The sequence below is a fragment of the Natrix helvetica genome (genome assembly GCF_964273705.1).
Source record: "Natrix helvetica genome assembly, chromosome: 5".
NCBI lineage: Eukaryota > Metazoa > Chordata > Lepidosauria > Squamata > Natricidae > Natrix > Natrix helvetica.
This window is the reverse complement of record NC_138551.1, coordinates 82,034,644-82,049,434: the sequence shown is the minus strand read 5'-3', so window position 1 is coordinate 82,049,434 and position 14,791 is coordinate 82,034,644. Positions and strand designations below refer to the sequence as shown.

At 40.5% G+C, this 14,791-nt stretch overlaps 1 protein-coding gene across 6 annotated transcripts in view; it reads left to right on the top strand.

Moving 5' to 3' along the window:
- The window catches only part of PCDH15 (protocadherin related 15), a gene marked incomplete at its 3' end in the record, with an annotated part of 825,229 nt that overhangs the window by 472,666 nt on the left and 337,772 nt on the right, over nt 1–14,791 (top strand). For all 6 annotated transcript variants that reach the window (XM_081954012.1, XM_081954014.1, XM_081954013.1 and 3 more), the window contains one exon: nt 2,788–2,943. In XM_081954012.1, the coding sequence (XP_081810138.1) occupies nt 2,788–2,943 (156 nt within the window). The remainder of the gene's footprint in view (nt 1–2,787; nt 2,944–14,791) is intronic.

Genomic DNA, 14,791 nt, shown 5'->3' with positions numbered 1-14,791 from the left:
CTGTAAGGCAGTATCTCTTCTCTTGCTCCTCCATATTCAAAGGTTTATTGACAAAGTGTTTGTTAATGATTATACTCCATTTATAAAATTACCAAAGCCATCCATCATTAGCTTTAAAACTTATTTTCACATGGTCAGTATATTTTTGTGCATTTTAACACTTTAATGCTTAACATTTCTGCACTTTCATTGAGTGTTTCGCCTGGATATATATATTTTTTCCTTCTGACAATTTCAGCTTTTTATCTGGTAGCATTTCTGTCATAAAGAAACCTACTTTTTGTTAAGTTTAACAAAAAAAAACCTATTTGGCCCTTAGCACAGCGGTCCCCAATCTTTGTGGCTTGGCGGTCCAGCTGGGAGGGAGGTGAAGGGGGAACCAGGCCATATGAGTGGTGGGTTGATGCGTGCATATGCCTCTCCACTCATACAAAAGAGAACAAAAAGCTTTTGCAAAGGGATGGAAGGTCTGAAGCAGTGCAAGTTATCTGCCCCATTTCGTCTGTTTGCAAAAGCTTTTGGCTTGGAGAAGAGAACCCTTTAGGGACACAATTTCATGCCCCTTCAGACTCATCGAGACTGCCCAATGCACCAAAAGCAGATCAAATGTGCTGCGCAGGTAGCCTCACACTTGTCCCACTCAACCTCTGCTCTCACCACTCCACTTTTGGAACATCAGGAGCATGAGACCTGGCGGCCCAGTGGGGAGGAGAGGGGAACTTGGCCATGTGATTGGCAGGCTGGTGTTGTGGCCCGCCAGCTGCCAGCGGACCTGGTGGCAGACTTGGACGGTGAGGAGATTGGGGAGGAGCTTGGGCCAGTCCTGGAGTCTGGGGAAGGCTCTGATGGATGCTCTGCATTGGAAGCAGAGATAGAGCCAGGGCCGACCAACATTTCCCAGCTGCCTTCGGAGTCAGAGAGGAGTGGGGAAGAAGAACAGATGGAGTCTGTTCCCAATGTGCGTATGTGCAGAGTTGTAAGGAGAGGAGAACAACTGAGTACCAGTAGCCGACTCAGAAAGAAAGGCATATGTGGACGCTGAGCGGCCCCTCCCTGGCTGGGGAATAAACAGAAGCAAAAGGGGAGTGGTGTGTTGGGAAACAACTGTTCGGATTTAGTTAGGAAGATTTGCTCATGTGATTCATGTCTCAGAGACTGCTTGAGAGGTTAATTTACAGCTTTGTGGCAGGAAGCTCCTGGCCTGGCAATTATCCAAGAACTGATAAGGTCTGTACTTCAGTTAACCCTCGGAAAGATTATTGCCTGGACTTTTCTCTGTGAGAATGCCATGAATTCACCGTAGTTAAATAAAGAGGGTTTTTTTGGGGGGACAAGGGGTTCTGTTTCTTGATTCTGCTAAGGCTGGGTCAAAACAGCCGGTGCGCATGCATGTGCGTGCAGCTCCACTCACACAAGCAAAAAAAGAAGCCTTTGAGGCACTGCTTGCACAAATGGAGCTGTGTGCACACACCAGCCTGCCTCTCACATGGGCCAGTTCCGAATAGGCCATGGACCAATAGTGGGCTGGGCCCGGTGGTTGAGGATCCCTCCTTTAGCACCATACCCTTCATATATATGTAATAGGTAGTCCTGATCTAATCTACTCTATTGCTTTACACTGAAATTTGCTTTCTTTTTTAACACACACAAACACACACACACACACACCTTAAAGCCATGATTTGTTCAGTACTATAATATATTCACACAAAACAATAAAACAATGCTAGAGGTAATCTTTAACTTACAACCATTTGTTTAGTGAGCATTTCAAGTTAGAACAGCACTGGAAAAAAAAGTGACTTATTACTGTTTTTCACACATAATGACCATCGTAGTATTCCCATAGTCATGGGAATGGGCATTCATTCCATCATATGATCTAATGTAAGATAAACACCATTTTGGATTCAGCAGCCTTCTGAGATGTTTTCCTTCCCCCAATTTTTCAGCCTAGACTACAATATTGGGCTTTCTCAAATGTCCTATTCAAATAACAATCAGGTCTTACTCTGCTTAGTTCCCCCATCCCTTTAATTCCTATAAAATTTTAGCATCAATGGATGTAAGGAAAGTTTGCCTTCTGATATAATTAATATTTAAAAACAGACCTGGTTGTATTTGACTGAATTATTTTACAGTTAATTAAAGGGAAAATGTGATCATGACGTTTATCCGGATTTAGCCTACAGCTTCTGAACTATTGTAGCCATTACCTTATATTAAAATATATTGTATATGTATATAATATCAGATGCATTGCAGTACTTAACATCTGTTGTTCAGGGACATAACCAGATACCAAGTTTGACTTTTATGGGCTAACTACAGGCAGTCCTTGATTTACAACAGTTCTTTTAATGACAATTTGAAGTTATGGTATTGAAAAATGGTATGAAAAAAGTGATTTATGACTATTTTTCATACATACGACCATTGCAACATCCCTATGGTCATATGATCAAAATTCAGACACTTGGCAATTGACTGATCTTTATGACGATTGCAATTTCCCATGTTACCTGCAGTGATTCTCTTAACAACCAACAAGAAAAGTCATAAAAGGGGGCAAAACTCAATAAATGTCTCGCTTAGCAATATGATTTTTGGGATCAATTGTGGCTGTAAGTCGAGGACTACTTGTACGTATTCTGATCTGGGAACAAGCCCAATGAACTAAATTAGCTTTATTCCTCATGATGGAATTAGAGAATTGCATCCTACAATATGAATACATACTTGGAAAATACTTAGATGTGCTTATAGTTTTGTTTTTCTCTTTTGCAGGCACCAATGTCCATTCAGTCTATTGTAGTCCAAGTCCAATGCATTAATCGAAAAGTAGGAACTATTATCAACCATGAAGTTCGGATCGTGGTGAGGGATAGAAATGATAACTCTCCCCAATTCCAGCAAGAACAGTACTATGTCACAGTGAATGAGGTGAGTTGTTGTTATTATTATTATTATTATTATTATTATTATTATTATTATTATTATTATTATTATTATTATTATTATTATTATTATTATTATTATTATTATTATTATTGCATCAACAGAAGTGTATCACAGCGGCCAGTTGTTTCGCCGGATTTGGCATTAATTACTAGTCGGGCCCCACCCAGGGGCCTAGGACGTCGTAACGTATTTTCGTAATATGTGTGCAGATCCAAGCAGTGCAGCCTTTTGCATTTGACTGATGGTGATTTTGTCAATTTTTAACTGTTTTAAATGTAATTCCAGTGCTTTTGGAATAGCACCCAGTGTGCCAATTACCACTGGAATTACCACTGCTGGTTTGTGCCATAATCGTTGGATTTCGATTTTTAAGTCCTGGTATTTCGCGATTTTTTCATATTCCTTCTCGGCGACCCTGCTATCACCTGGTATTGCGATGTCTATGATTGTAACCTTATTTTTCTCAACCAGTGTGATGTCTGGTGTATTATGCGCCAGTATTTTATCCGTTTGTATGCGAAAATCCCACAAGATCTTGACCATCTGACTCTCGACGACTTTTTCAGGCTTATGTTCCCACCAGTTTGCTGCTGTTTTAATATTATAATTTTTGCACAAATTCCAGTGGATCATTTGTGCCACTGAATTGTGCCGCATTTTATAGTCAGTCTGCGCGATTTTTTTACAGCAGCTGAGTATGTGGTCAACAGTTTCATCAACTTCTTTGCAGAGTCTGCATTTGGCATCATCAGAGGATTTTTCGATTTTGGCCTTAATGGCATTTGTTCGGATAGCTTGTTCTTGCGCAGCCAGGATTAGTGACTCTGTTTCTTTCTTTAATGTACCTGCTGTTAACCATAACCAAGTTTTTTCACTGTCCACTTTATCTTTTATTTTTTCCAGAAATTGGCCATGCAATGCTTTGTTTTGCCAACTCTCCATTCTTAATTTTATCACAACTTTTTTGTATTCTTGTTTCGTCTGTTGGGCCTTCAATAGATTTTTGTTCTTTACTTCGATTAATAGATGTTCTTGACTTTCTTTTAAATAATCAGCCAGTGCATGTTTTTCTTCTTCAACTATTTGCTTCACTTGTAATAATCCTCTGCCACCTGATTTTCGGGGCAGGTATAGTGTCACCACGTGGATGTAAACTGTAGTGCATTGTCATTAGTTTCCTGGTTTTTCGGTCCAAAATGTCCAAATCAGTTTGTGTCCAGTTAACTATACCAGCTGTGTATCTTATAACTGGTATTGCCCAGGTATTTATGGCCTTGATTGTATTTCCACCATTTAATTTAGATTTCAAAATTTTCCTAATTCTGTTGGTGTACTCTCTCCTGACAATAGTTTTTACTTCTCCATGTTTGATGTTATCCAACTGCAAAATGCCTAAGTATTTGTAGGCTTCATTTTCATTGCATTTAATTAGTTGGCCATTAGGCATTTCAATTCCCTCACACGTAGTGATTTTGCCCCTTTTTTATGGATACAGTGGCGCATTTTTCCATGCCAAACTGCATTGAAATATCGTTGCTGAATACTCGGACTGTGTTTGTCAGTGATTGGATTTCTATTTCTGACTTTCCATAGAGTTTCAAATCATCCATATATAATAAATGTGAAATTATTATTATTATTATTATTATTATTATTATTATTATTATTATTATTATTATTATTATTATTATTTATTTTCATTTTTCTGATAGAGTAGAGCTTAGAACGTAATGCGTTTCCACATAGCAACTTTATTTCCTTAAGTAACAAGCTGCAGTTAAGGTTACTTACTCAGTTCCATTTGAGTTTGAAAAACTTGCTCCAAGCAGAATCCCCAAATTAAATAAACAAGTAAATCCAAACCTACTCACCCAGAGCATATTGCAATAATTATATAAAACAGTGCAACAAAAAAGAACTCTAAGAGCAAGATGAAAATGAAATGTGATGAAATCTTGATTTAACAGATCATTTGGGAAGAAAGAGGTATCAAACACGAATATTGGTTAAATCTGAATTTACATAATTGCATAACGTATCATTTGCATCGTTATTTGATTTACATCATTGGTAGCAATGTATGTCATTTGCTTAACAAATGATGTAATTAAGCAAATGATGTAAATAGATATAAAGTTAGATTTATAAGCAGCCCAAGATGGCATGGATTAATGTACAAGAAAAAACACCTTCTGACTGCAAACATTATTGCTAATTGGAACAACTTTTATGTGATACATCTTTAGAACAGGCAAAATTAATATATTTGCCAAAGTAAGTAATTATTGATCTCTATAAAATGTTAAACCCATATTTTCTTTTTAGGAAAAATAGAACATGAATGAGTGATTGCTGGCCATTAAATTATGTAAAATGCAAATTATGCACATTAGCACATAAATATGGTATTTACAATACAAACAAATTCCTAATCTAATTAAAAATTTTATTTTGCTCCCTCTGATCAATTCATAGACATAGGTTACTAATAAGCAATCAAATCATACTAGGAAACAAATAAAGCAATATAAATTGTAAAGATACAAGCAACATGGCTATAGTCATAAGTGGGAAGAGATAGGTACTAGGAAGGATGAGAAGAATAACAGTAATGCAGTTTTAGTAAATTATTGACAGTTTTGTGGGAATTAGTTGTTTAGCAGAGTGATGGCATTTGGGGAAAAACTGTCCCTGTGTCTTCTTGTTCTGGTGTGCAGTGCCCTATAACATCATTTTGAGGATAGGAAGTGAAACAATTTATGTCCAGGATGTGAGAGAAAGGTAATCCCATTAGAATTAGAGGCATACCGTTTCTGGACTCAGGGGTTAAAAATTCACAGGATTTTCTCCTTCTAAGGTGAGGCTAAAGTTTATTGGATTCCCTTGTTCCCATTACAGCATTCAAATATTGATCCAACTCCACTGTCATACCTGGCTCTGGTGACAGGCAGAAAAAGAGCTGAATGTCACCAGCATACTGGCGGCATTTAATCCCCAATTCCCAGGGATTTCACCCAGAAGCTTTATATAGACATTAAAGAACTGTATTTAAAAGAGCTATCTTTAAGCTAAAAAGCAGTTACTTCCAGGAAGATAAAGAGCATAGGGGGGGGGGGAGTTCCACACAACCTTTAAAAGAGCCAAGAGCCAAAGCTTGAGACAACTAGATGGGTGTTATGGTAGTTCTCCTGCCAATTGATAGTAAGCTGATTTTCCCCACCCCTAGCTTTTATTGCCAAATCTCACAAGAACTAGGAAGTCTTGGACAGTATGAGATACAACTGTTCTAATCTAATCATTGCAAGGCTTCTTCCTTGTTTATGCTGACAGGGAAGTCCAAGCTTCCTTTTGACAGTTTCTCATACCTTCAAGAAAAAAGAGCAGATGAAACTCTGTCTCCCATATACTTTTTGTCAGAGTATGTTCATAGACTGGAATAGACATGGCAATAGGTCAGCAATCAGAACTGTTTGAATACAGTTGGCAACAGGACAGCTAGTTGGGACTGTTGGAATAGACATGATAACAGGTCAGCCAATGGGGACTATTTGGATAGACATAGTAACAGGTCAGCCAATGGGGACTGTTTAAAAACTGAAATATAGTATTTGTATGTGTGGGGCCATAAGAGACGTTTGGAGTCTGGGCATGGTTTAGACTTCTGGACTGTATTTAAGAGTTGGTTTGGCCTCTGTAACTTTCATCAGCTTCTGTACAATATAGGCCTCTGTATATCTCTGCTCTGTAGTGTCTTGCTTTTGTGAATATTGCTTCCGTGTTCCTGATTTTGTATGCTGACTTCTGTTGTATGCCATTGTATATAAGTTTCTTGTGTAGATGAATCCTGCAGAGTTCACTTAATTGTGTGCGGGTTCAGATGTGCTGCAAACTCTGATACTTTTCCCCTAAGCTGGCATAAATAAATGAAGACACACCTACATGCAGACACACACACACACACACACACACATCTATATCTATATCTATCTATCTATCTATCTATCTATCTATCTATCTATCTATCTATACACACACACACACACACACACACACAGAGATTATATGAAGATGCATAAACATATATGCAATATTTGCAAGGGAGGTTGAGTCAAATTGGTCACTCTAACAAGAGCCCCATCTGTTTTATAAGTGGTTTGTCAGGTTATACATATAACCCAAAGGAGCAGAGCTTATACGATATTCTGTCATTGCTTGTTGAAATGGGATGGGCATGCACAGCTGGATCAGTGCATGGCCATATATGTGCACGTATTTCTAAAATTATGCAAAGTGCCACATTTGCAAATCTGAAGATTTACCATGTATGGATCATCAATATAAAGTTTGTTTTGATAATAAATCCCATCAAAAGGCTTAATGTATGATCCCACTCTTTTTCCCCCCAATGAGTGTTGTTCACGGTCCTGAGTATTTTTCAAAAGTGTGTTTCTTCATAATCCAAAACCAAGTAATTCTGATATCAAGTAGTGTGAATTTCAAGGCAGTTTAGCCTGACTGACTATTTGTGCTAAATTGATAATCTATGTGCAAAACTGTTCTGGCGTCTATTGTCCCTGCAGCATCCATGGAAGAACTGGTGCTCTGCCTGTTAGTTTACATTGGGATCCTTATCTGAGACAGATTGCAGCAACTGTGATGCAGAACTAGAAGCAGAAGTGAAAAAAATCATCATGAACTAAATGAGTAATCTTAACAATTAAGATTAATCTTGATTCCTTCAGCTTTCATTATTTTTCCCCCACTGATGGTGAGGGTAACACATTTGTTCTAGTCCAAATCCATGGCAATATCTTGGCTGTATATAGAGGCAGTGTTGTGCATTGCTTCTATTTCAAATGGTGTTTTTCGATAGAGTTTCGGATTGTCCATGTAAAGAAGGTGGGATACTCTGGCAGATCTTTTCATGCTTTATAGCTTTGGCCTGACTTGTTCAATGTTGTTCACAGAAGAATCGGTGCAATAACAAAGGATGAGAATGAGTCACCTTAAAAGATTCATTTTTTGATATCAACAATCTCCCAGTCTATCACCATTGACCAACTATGTCTTCCATTGTGCCATTGATCTTTGCACAAAGCTTCTGATGTTTCCAGGCACTTGCTATCTAATTACATGGCAAGGAGCTGAATGCCTTCCTGTAATCCAGTGGTTCTCAACCTGTGGGTCAGGGACCCCTTTGGGAGTCGAACGACCCTTTCACAAAGGTCGCCTAAGACCATCCGAAAGCACATATTTTTTTAAAAAAAATGGAAAACATAAAATAATTTTCGCCACAACTTGAAGAACTGTATTAAAGGGCTGCGGCATTAGGAAGGTTGAGAACCACTGCTGTAATCAATCCAAGCTACAGGCAAGTTGATGTTTCTTCTCTTGCAGTTTTCCAAAATCATCATGTCAATTAGGAGCTGATCTTTTGTTCCGCTCCTATTTGGGCAGTTTCCTTTCTGCTAAGGTAGAAAAATCTTGTATTCAATTAGATGCTGTCAGACTGCATCAACTACCACACCGATTAGCCTTTTGAAAGTTGTTGGTAAGCAGGTCATTAGCCGGTAATTGCCTAGTGCTTCCCCTTTTGTTGGCTCTTTCATTATCAGGTAGGTAGGTTTTGCCAGATGTTAACCAGTCTTAAAGTTCACCTCCTTCCATAATGTTAAATTGCTTGCGAATGAGTGTTTTTAGACCAGTCAGATATTTAAACTGAAAACTTTGCAGTTCATCTTCCTCTGGTGCTGACCAACTCTTGAGCTTCCTTGCTCGTTTCTTCACCATTTCTGATGTTATTACAAGTTATTTCAGTTCAGCATTTTTTTTTAAATTCTTATCATCTCTATTATGCAAGCTGCATTATTGTTGTATTTGTGTTGGATTGCCCCAGAGTTGGTCCCAAAGTTGCACTATTTTCTCTTTGACTGGTTCATTGCATTCTCTTCATTAATGGATTGGTAAAAATTCCCGACCATCTTGGCTTACAGCTCTTGTTTGTTTCTTTAATCTTCCTTGTTTCTTGATCAGTTCTTCTTTGGTCTTCTTGTTCTTCAGCTTCTTTTCTTTCTTTCTTTCTATTCTAGCTTGGTTGCATCTGATGTTAGCATTTATTTATTTATTTATTTTATCAGACTTATTAGTCGCCCCCTCTCCCCACAGGGACTCGGGGCGACGTACACAAGCAACGGTCTACGGACTACAAAGGAGGAGGTAAAAATAAATAAATACAATAATCAGAGAAGTTAAAACCCCAATAAGAATAAAAGTTTAAAAGCTAACATTGACAATTAAAATTAACCAAGGGGTGGAACAGTTGTCGAGATTATGCCAGGCCGGCTAGCCGAAACAGGTGGGTCTTCAGTTTACTGCGGAAGGAGCGGAGATCGGTTGTTGTCCTGATGTCTGGGGGGAGGTCGTTCCAAAGGGTGGGACCCGCCACAGAGAAGGACCTACTCCTGGGCACCGCCCTCTGACAGTCTCTAGAGGACGGCACCCGGAGAAGGCCCTCTCTGTGTGAGCGAATGGGCCGCAGGGATTTATGAGGCAGGACACGATCCCGCAGATAACTAGGCCCTATGCCATGGAGCGCTTTAAAGATGGTGACTAACACCTTGAAGCGCACCCGGTAGGCCACAGGAAGCCAGTGCAGCTCGCGCAGGAGAGGTGTTATATGGGAGAACCTCGATCTCCCCATGATTACCCGCGCAGCTGCATTCTGGACCAACTGCAGTCTCCGGGTGCACCTCAAGGGGAGCCCCATGTAGAGAGCATTACAATAGCCCAGACGAGACGTCACCAGCGCGTGAGTGACTGTGCGCAGGGCCCCCCGGTCCAAAAGGGGACGCAATTGGCGCACCAGGCGAACCTGGTGGAACGTCCCCCTCGCCACGGCTGCCACATGATCTTCTATAGTCAGCCGGGCATCAAGGAGGACGCCCAAGTTGCGTGCCCGTTCCACCGGGGCTAATTGTTCATCCCCGATGGCCAGCGATGGAATGTGCTGGTTGTATCGGGGAGCCGGGAGCCACAGCCACTCTGTCTTGGAGGGGTTGAGCCTGAGCCTGTTGTCACCCATCCAGACCCGCACGGCTTCCAGACAACGGGACATCCCTTCAACGGCCTCGTTGGGGTGGTTTGGGGTGGAAATGTACAGCTGGGTATCATCAGCGTACAGGTGGTATCCCACCCCAAAACCACGGATGATCTCGCCCAGCGGTTTCATATATGTGTTGAACAGGAGAGGTGAGAGGATCGACCCCTGAGGGACCCCACAAGTAAGGGGCCTCGGGGTCGACCTCTGCTCCCCTGCCAACACACATTGCGTCCGGCCAGAGAGGTAGGAGCGGAACCACCGCAATACGGTGCCTCCGATCCCCAACCCCTCCAGACGGCGCAATAGGATACCATGGTCGATGGTATCGAAAGCCGCCGAGAGATCTAATAGGACAAGGATGGAGGAACAACCCCCATCCTTTGCCCTCCAGAGATCATCCACCAACACGACCAAGGCCGTCTCGGTACTGTGACCGGGCCGGAAGCCGGACTGGCGCGGGTCTAGATAATCATCTTCCGACAGGTGACGCGGGAACTGTTGAGCCACCACACTCTCAACAACCTTCGCTAGAAAAGGAAGGTTGGAGACAGGACGATAATTTGCTAGCTCCTCTGGGTCCAGGGAAGGCTTCTTGAGCAGGGGTCTCACCACCGCCTCTTTCAAGGCGGTTGGTAAAAGGCCCTCACCCAACGAAGCGTTCACCAGCCCCAGTAGCCAGCCTCGTGTACCCTCCCAGGAAGCCAGTACCAACCAGGAGGGACACGGGTCCAATAAACATGTGGTGGCTCGCAGTCGCCCGCGCAACCTGTCCAAATCTTCGGTGACAACAGGGTCAAACTCCTCCCAGCGTGGAATCTCAAGACTAGCCTCGGACGCCCCCTCTGAAACACTGGGGTGGGTCCACTCCCTCCGGATCCGATCAATTTTATCCCCAAACTCCTCTGCCCTGCCCTGCAACGGGGGATCCCACTGTCCCTGCGACAGCATGGAGCGGGTCACCCGAAACAGGGTGGCAGGGCGGTTCTCTGCGGACACTATAAGGGTGGCACAATACTGACGCTTGGCCACCCTTATTGCCACAAGGTAGGTCCTTAAGTAGGCTCTTACCTGTGCATGTTGGTCTTATTTGCCATTTTGATAGAAGATATTTGTCTTTTTTTCTTATTTGTTGATATTATGGCATCTAAGGCATTCAGTTATAGCTAGAGCTATGCTGTACATTACCTGGTAAGTTTCTTATGGTGACCTGCTACTTATGTTTGATATTACAATTTCTTTGCCTAGTTAGATCTTTTCAGTTCTTCCAATTCTGCTTCTAGGGATATTTTATTTTGTATTCAAGTGGATATTGATCTGCTAGCTTCTGTTATGATATTTCTAAGTGTTATTCTTTCTAGAATTGGTGCATAGTCTTCAAATGTTCTGTTCTGTGGTTGTCTGGTTCTTCATTGGACTTCACTTGTAATGTCATTATTTGTTTTCAATCTTTGTATATTTACAGTGGGTAAATTAATGGGTCTTCTACTATTCCTGCAGCTGCTGGCCCTGGTTGCTCAGCAAACAATCCTGATTCTGTAGCCCATTTATCACCATAAGTCCAGGAACTCCAACACCTAGCATGGTTCTTGTTGACCTGAGTTATGACTAATCCAGGATGGGTTTCTGTAAAATACGTCTCCCTATATTATTGATGGGAGATATATTCTTTGTAATAAAATAGAATAGAATAACAGATTTAGAAGGGTCCTTGGAGGTCTTCTAGTCCAACCCCCTGCTTAGGCAGTAAACCCTACACCACTTCAGACAAATGGTTATCCAACATCTTCTTAAAGACTTCCAGTGTTGGGGCATTCACAACTTCTGGAGGCAAGCTGTTCCACTGATTAATTGTTCTCACTGTCAGGAAATTTCTCCTCAGTTCTAAGTTGCTTCTCTCCTTGATTAGTTTCCACCCATTGCTTCTTGTTCTACCCTCAGGTGCCTTGGAGAATAGTTTGACTCCCTCTTCTTTGTGGCAACCCCTGAGATATTGGAACACTGCTATCATGTCTCCCCTAGTCCTTCTTTCTCTTAAGCTAAACATACCCAGTTCCTGCAATTGTTCTTCATATGTTTTAGCCTCCAGTCCCCTAATCATCTTTGTTGCTCTTCTCTGCACTCTGGCTCCTTTGACTGGAACTGTCCAGTATGGTTGAATTTCTGCCAGAGCTCTCTTCCCCAGAGCACACAAGTCCCACAACCACATCAAGATAGTGCCTCACTGGCCGTTCTTATTCTTATTATCATAATATGTTCACAACAATGGGAAGTCATAACTGCTAGTTGTTCAACTGATGCTTGCTTTTATACACAATTTATTCCCAAGAGCCTACTATATATCAGTGTAATATATGTACAAATCCAAGCAGTGTGGCCTTTTTGCAATTGACAGATGGAAATTTTGTCAATTTGTAGATTTTCTAAATGCTATCCAATTTTGTATGGCACCCAGTTTACCAATAACTATGGGGAACGAAGAGGGAGACCCTAGGTGGCAGAGTTAAGCAAGTGATCAGTCTGGAGTTGTTACTTTCCCATAAGGAATCCAAATCCAGCCACTCTCCAATTCCATTAACTCTTATCTAGTGCTAAATATTAGTTATATAGTGCTGACAATTAGTTGACTAGATATGGACAATAAAGCTTCTGAACTGGACCTTAACCCTTTGTGCCTGACACCATGGGCAGTTCATGCCATAATCTTCCAATTTTGATTTTCGAACTTGATACTTTGTGATCTCCAATTATTTGTCTTCTATTCTATTATCCCTTAGTATTGTCACATCAATTATCCAGACTTTCTCCTTTTCGACCAGGTTAAATCTGGTGTGATATGGTCCAAAGGCTTATCAGTTTGTAACCAGAAATTTCACAATATTTTAAACGACTCATTTTCAACTACTTTTTCAACTCGTATGTTCCTACATCAATTTTTCATTGCTGGAACATGATAATTTTTACAGATGTTCCAGTGAATCCATAACACAGCCCACCATGTTATATTGTTATTTATAATCGAGTTGTGTGATCTTCTTGCATTACCTGAGCATATGATCTACTGTTTCTTCTACTTCTTTGCATAAGCTGCACTTTGAATCATTTGATGATTTTTCAGTAGTGACCTTGAATGCCTTCCTTTGAATAGCTTGCTCTTCCACAGCCAAAATCAGGGTTTAAATTTCTTTTTTTAATGTTCCAGTTGTAGGCCATTGCCAGGTTTTATTTTTATCTGCTTTCCCCTCAATCTGTTCCAGAAATTGACCATGTAATTCTTTTCCTTGCCAGCACTCTGTTCATATTTTTATTACGTTATTTTAATATTCACTTTTTGTTTCCTGTATATTTAATGTGTTCCATTTTTAACTTGCATCAGTGCTTGTTCTTGGCTGTCTTTTACATAATCGGCCAATGCACACTTTTTTTCTTCAGTAATTTGTTTGACCTGAGGTAAACTTTTGCCTCCATTTCTGATGGATAGGTATAATCTATCAATATCTCTATGGGAACATAATGCATAGTGAATTGTCACCACTTTTTGAGCCAACCTGTCTAGTTCAGCTTGTCTCCAGTTAATAATTCCAGCACTGTATCATAACTCATCACAGGTATAATTGATGGTTTTGATGGTGTTCCCATAGTTCAGTTTTATCTTTAGCCATTTTTTAACTCTTTGGATATATTCTTTACTAATCACATTTTTAACTTGTCCATGCTTGATATTATCTGAATGTAAAATGCCCTGATTCTTGTAGATTTTATCCTAATGGTTCCTGCTGATTTCACTTTTCAGCATTTTAATTCCCTTCTTGTTTGTGATATTACCCAGTTTACTGCTATGATAGCAGATTTATGTAGGCCCAACTCCACTGCTATATCTGTGCTAAAAATTCAGATTTTGTCAGTAACTGGATTTTGATTTCTGATTTTCTGCAAAGCTTCAGATCATCTATATAAAGCAAATGTGAGATTTTAGTATTTTTTGCAGCTTTCTAGCCAAGATTTACCATATGTTCTCCAATATTATTGAAAGTGAGATCATGGCAATGACAAATGTTAAGGGTGAAAATGTGTCACTTTGAAAGATGTCTATAGTAATGTTGACAAACCCATATATTTTTTTTCATTCCCAACCACCAATCCTGTCTTCCACTGCTTCATTTTTTTCCATAAAGTCTAGTATTTTTACTGACAGTCATTTCCCAAAATTTCATGATACAGCTCTGTAGTAATTTATCAAACACATTTTTAATCGATCCAGATGATATGTAAATTGGTTTATCAGCTTTTGCAATTCCCCAGAACCATTTTATCATTAGAAGTTGATCTTCATTACTGTTATTTTCCCTTTTATTTTATTTTTTGTTCTACTGGGATGGTGCTATTTTAAATAATTTTTGGATGTTGTCTGCTATTATGCCTATATCAGTGACGTGCAGTCAGGTGAGGCAAGTGAGGCACAGCCTCACCACTCTCATCATGAAAAAAAAAAGTAAAAGGAAAAAGCTGAGCTAGTTGCTGCCTCACCGTGGATGACTCTGCTTAACCTCACTGGTGCTCTCCCTCCCCAAGTGTAGTGACTTCCTCCCCAGGCCCCCATTCATTTCTCTCTCACACACACACAGCTGGATAAAACTATATAAAAATCTAGCCCAGCTTCACTGATTACAAGTTTGAAAAGGCAACGTGGCTCCACCTGCAATCAAACTACACTTGGGGAGGGAGAGCACAAGC